A 4,504-nucleotide genomic window follows, 5' to 3' on the forward strand; every position below is an offset into this window, starting at 1 on the left:
AGACAAGGAGAGTTTAATGGGGGAAAGAGAAGCTGGGGGTGCAAACAAAGCCAAAGAAGGAATTAATTCCCCAGAATCCCCACGGGCAGGGGGGTGTTCAGCCATCTCCAGGCCTTCACATCCCATGGAGACTTTGGCAGACAGACCCCATCACTGCAGGCATCCCCCCCTCCCTCCCTCTCCCCACAGCCCCCATGGCTGGAGCTCAGTGCCACATGGGCTGGGGACCCCTTTGTTCAGGGGGGCTTCAGCTGTCCCCACTCTGTCCCCTCCCAGCTGCTCCCCCAGCCCTGGCCACCTCACCAGGAGAGGTGGGTGGGTGGGTGAGACCCCCCCTGCCCCCCATGGCATCTTCTGAGCATGGCAAGGAGCTCCCAGCCCTTCCTGCTGGCATCGTGGCCTCTCTGTGCCCGTGGCCACCCCGGCTTTAGTTGTGCCTTCAGGGGAAGGGAGAGCCTGGGAGGGAAGAGGAGAAATCTTTCTCTGGAGGAGGCAAGGCAGGGAAGGAAGAGCTGGAGAGTGTGGGGCCAGAGAACACGCAGCTCACTTCCCTTTCCTGCAGCAAGCATCTTGCAGGAAAGGCTTTTGAAATACTGGCACTTTCTGACGAGGGTGTAGTCAAGTAAGGCCTAGCTAGGGCCTGGTGGTCGGGAGATATCGCGTTGTACGGGAAGACAGGGCCTCTCTCTCTTATCAGTAGTAAGATAGTGATGTAAGCGGACAGGGATCTCTCTGTAAGCCTAAGCTATATAAGGCTCTATCACCTGTGAATAAATGCCATTTTGCTACCCACCACATTGGTGTCTGTGAGCTGATGGACAAAACCAGGTCGCCACACCTATGATAGGCAACATGAGGGGGGTTCTGAACCCCGTCCCCTTCATTTTAAAAACCGAAATATCAAAAATGCTGCTTTAAAGAGGAGGGAGAGTCCCAGTTGGATCCAGGATACGTAATTGCTCTGGATCCTGGATCCTTTCCCCCTCCAGCCTCCTGGTCATCCTGTGCAAGGAGTTGGGGAAAATTCCCACGTCCCTCCCGTGATTCCGACAGGGGGTTGCAAAGAGATTTCCCTTCTTTCCACAGGCAATAGATGTCAAATGCCAATCTTGAGAGTTTGGAGACTGTTAAAAAGACCCAGTAGATGTGATCCCTCCTGATGTCCCCTTGTTCCTGCTCCAGCTTCCTGGTCACCCAGTTCATCTGCTCAGCTTTGTCCTCGAAGCCCTCTTGGCGCAGCGCTCTCTCCTCCTGCCCAGACACCAAGGTGATGGTGTGTGCCACGAGAGGGGCACAGAGGCAAGAAGCAAAGGGCATGGGGGACCCCTCTAAGGCCCTTGGCCATTCCTGCCTGCTGGCCACCCCCGGCCACCTGCAGGCTCCCACTTGGTACCTGGCGTCTATGTCTGATCATTTTGTCCTGCTCCTCCAGCTTCTTCTCACAGGCAGCCTCCAGACTCTTCTTCAGCTGCAGCTCGTGCTCCTCTTTGCTGCGGAGCTGGTCCTGCAACTTCACCTTCTCTTCAGCATCCTTCTTCCTCTGGAGCTCCCTCTCCTGCTCAGCTCTTCTATTCCTCTCTTCTTCGACTGGAGAGAGAGAGAGAGAGAGAGAGAGAGAGAGAGAGAGAGAAAGAGAAGTGGTGCAAGGGCAGGAGCTGAGCCCCCCAAGCCCACCCCCCAGCAGGACTCTTGTCCCTCTCCCTCCTGCTTGGCCCTCTCAAGACAGTGGCATTTCTCCAGCCCAGAAATTACTTTTCTTCTGCTTCTCCATCTCAGTCAGAGAGAGGTCTGCTTTGAGGATGCTCTGGGCCAGGGTCTGTCTGCTCTGGAGGAACTCGTGCAGGACAGCAGGAGCCTGGAGGACCACGGGGAGAAGATGGGTCAAGAGGAGACAAAGCAGCGGGGAGGAAATGGTTCCTGACGGGAAGAGGCCGGGACACGGAGGCTCTGCCCTGGCAGGGGAGCTGCCCCGTTCCTACCTTCAGCCCTTTGCCACGCAGTCCCATGTATTTGTCCACCAGGGCCTGCTGGTGTCCTCTGAACAGCTCGTAGCCCCCCGGCACGCTGTAGACGCCGTCACCGATCCTTTTATCCAGCTCCTGGAAGAGGTCCCGCAGAGCAGCCTCGCACTTGTCCCGGGACACCTTCTCGTTGGCCTTGCAGAACTTTTCCTTGGCTGCCTCCACCTGGCGCTGTGCAGGAAGGTGCAGAGGGAAGAAGGCATCAGCCCGGGCTGAGCTGCCCCCACTGCTCTCCTCCCGGGCAAACCTCCAGCCAGGTCAAGGTGGGAGCCGGGATCTCCCGTCCATCCCTGGGCCGAATCCGCCCGGGACGGACGGACGGACGGAGGGAGGGAGGAGGGAGGGAGGGACGGAGGGACGGACGGACGGACGGACGGACGGACGGACGGACGGACGGAGGGAGGGGAGAGATGGGGAGAGCGCTCTGCGGCCACGGCCACCTCTGGAGCGAGGAGCCCGGGAGCAGAGAGCAGCCCAGGGAGCAGGGGCTGCACAACACACACACCCAGGGAGGAGAATCAGGCAGCAGGAGACGGGCAGCACGGAAGGCTGCAGCTTCCAGCCAGGCCACGGACCCTGCTGCCGCCTTCCCAAAGCCAAGGGCACGAGGGTGTCCCTGGGGGAGCACCCACCATGAGCTCTGCCTGGGCGCAGTGCATCTCCTCCTGGAACGCCCGTGCCAGGAACAGCTCCAGTGCCTCCCGCTCACACCGGGCGTGCAGCTCCAGCAGCTCCTCCAGAGTCTCCGTCGGCAGCTCCACCCTCTGCTCCATCAGATCCCGGTACAACCTCACAGCCTCTTCCACCGCCGCTGCGTTCTCAGCCTTGGCCAAGGCCATCACCGTGCTCTCCAGGCACGGCACTGCCCCGCTCCGGATCACCTCCACGTAGGAGGCTGCCAGTTTCCCCAGCACTGCCAAGGAGGAACAAGGATGGGAGCGCTGCAGCCCCGACCAAGGGCGACTCCCAGCCCCCCCTGCCTCCTGACAGATCCCTGCTGAGACTCCCTGACTCTCCCCTTCCCCACCTCACCCTCCCCAGTTCCCTCTCCCCATCTCCCCCCTTTCCCATCTCCCCCTCCCCAATTTCCCACTTTCCCATCTTCCCCTCCCCATCTCTCCCTCCCAAATTCCCCCTCCCCACCTCATCTTCCCCAGTTCCCTCGTCCCATCTCCCACTCCCCATCTTGCCCTGCAATATCCCCACTGAGCATAGCAAGGTGCTCCCAGCCCTTCCTGCTGCCATTGTGGCCTCCCAAATTCCCAAATTCCCCCTCACCACCTCATCCTCCCCAGTTCCCTCTCCCCATCTCCCCCTTTCCCATCTCCCCACTGCCCTCTCTCCCACACTCCTCCTCACCTTCTTATTCTCCCTCTTTCCCACCCCACCTGCAGCATCCCCAAGCTCCAAACCCTGAGGCAGGGACAGCAGCCAGCAGAACAGCTCTGCCTTTCCCCACCACCACCATTTCCAGGTGATCCTTCCCCAGGCAGAGTCCCAGGAGCTGCTGCCACCCCCCCTGGGACACTCACGCTTCCCGGTTATGATGTGGCCTCCTGGCACTCTCTTCACCGGAGCCTTTTCCCAGATGTAGCTGCAAAACGTCTCCAGCTGCTGCAGGAATCCGGGATCCAGCCGCTCATCCTCAACCTCCTCCAAGTGGGCCAGGTCCTTCCTTCTGGCTGGCACGTCAAACACAAAGCACTTCCGTTCCGCAAAGAACCGACGGATGCACTCCCGGGTCCGGTTGTAGCCTTGGGTCTCCGGGGTGCTCTCTGTGGGGTGGGAGAACACGGAGCGAGGGCACGGGGCTGGGCTTGTTGTTGGATCAGCCCAAAATGCTGCTGTGTCAGCTGGACATCTCCAGCTGGACATCTCCAGCACCAGAGCACCGGCCCCTTACCAGCCCTCAGCTTCAGAGCATTCTCCAAGTATTGGTCCTCAGAGATTTCCTTCCCATCCAGCTCCAGCTGCAGAGTGAAATCCCGGACAAGCCAGACAAAAGTTGGGAAGAAGGAGGCAAATTTCTCAGAATCCTCCAGCTCATCTTCACTCCTTCTGGGTCCTGCTTTCAACCTGATGTGCTCAGATAGTGTCAGCACGTAGCTGAGGAGCTGGCTAAGGAAACGAGGAGGAAAAGGAGGAGAAGGAGGAGGAGGAGGAGGACGAGGATGAGGACGAGGACGAGGAGGAGGACGAGGAGGATGAAAGGAGGAGGAGGAGGTAGGAGAAACCCCCTGGGATTGCTCAGCCCACATCCCATCCCACATCCCATCTCACATCCCATCCCACATCCCATCCCACATCCCATCCCACATCCCATCCCACATCCCATCTCACATCCCATCCCACATCCCATCTCACATCCCATCCCACATCCCATCCCACATCCCATCCCACATCCCATCCCACATCCCTGCTGCTGCTGCTGCTCTCCCACCAAGGATACTGCAGCTGGTCCAGGGCTTGCTGGTCAATGGTGA

At 59.6% G+C, this 4,504-nt stretch overlaps 1 protein-coding gene across 1 annotated transcript; it reads right to left on the bottom strand.

Annotated features, from left to right (window-relative positions):
* LOC139787638 (guanylate-binding protein 4-like) lies at window positions 1-4,502 on the bottom strand (the record flags this gene model as incomplete). The annotated part of the gene is made up of 9 exons (XM_071726898.1): window positions 1-610; window positions 858-1,251; window positions 1,394-1,587; window positions 1,753-1,855; window positions 1,980-2,192; window positions 2,654-2,934; window positions 3,554-3,796; window positions 3,925-4,127; window positions 4,471-4,502. Coding segments are annotated over 8 exons (1,620 nt in total), but the record flags the coding sequence as incomplete, so codon positions are not given.
* Window positions 4,503-4,504: the final 2 nt, after the last annotated feature.

This window comes from Heliangelus exortis, chromosome 27 (genome assembly GCF_036169615.1).
Source record: "Heliangelus exortis chromosome 27, bHelExo1.hap1, whole genome shotgun sequence".
Classification (NCBI taxonomy): Eukaryota; Metazoa; Chordata; class Aves; order Apodiformes; family Trochilidae; genus Heliangelus; species Heliangelus exortis.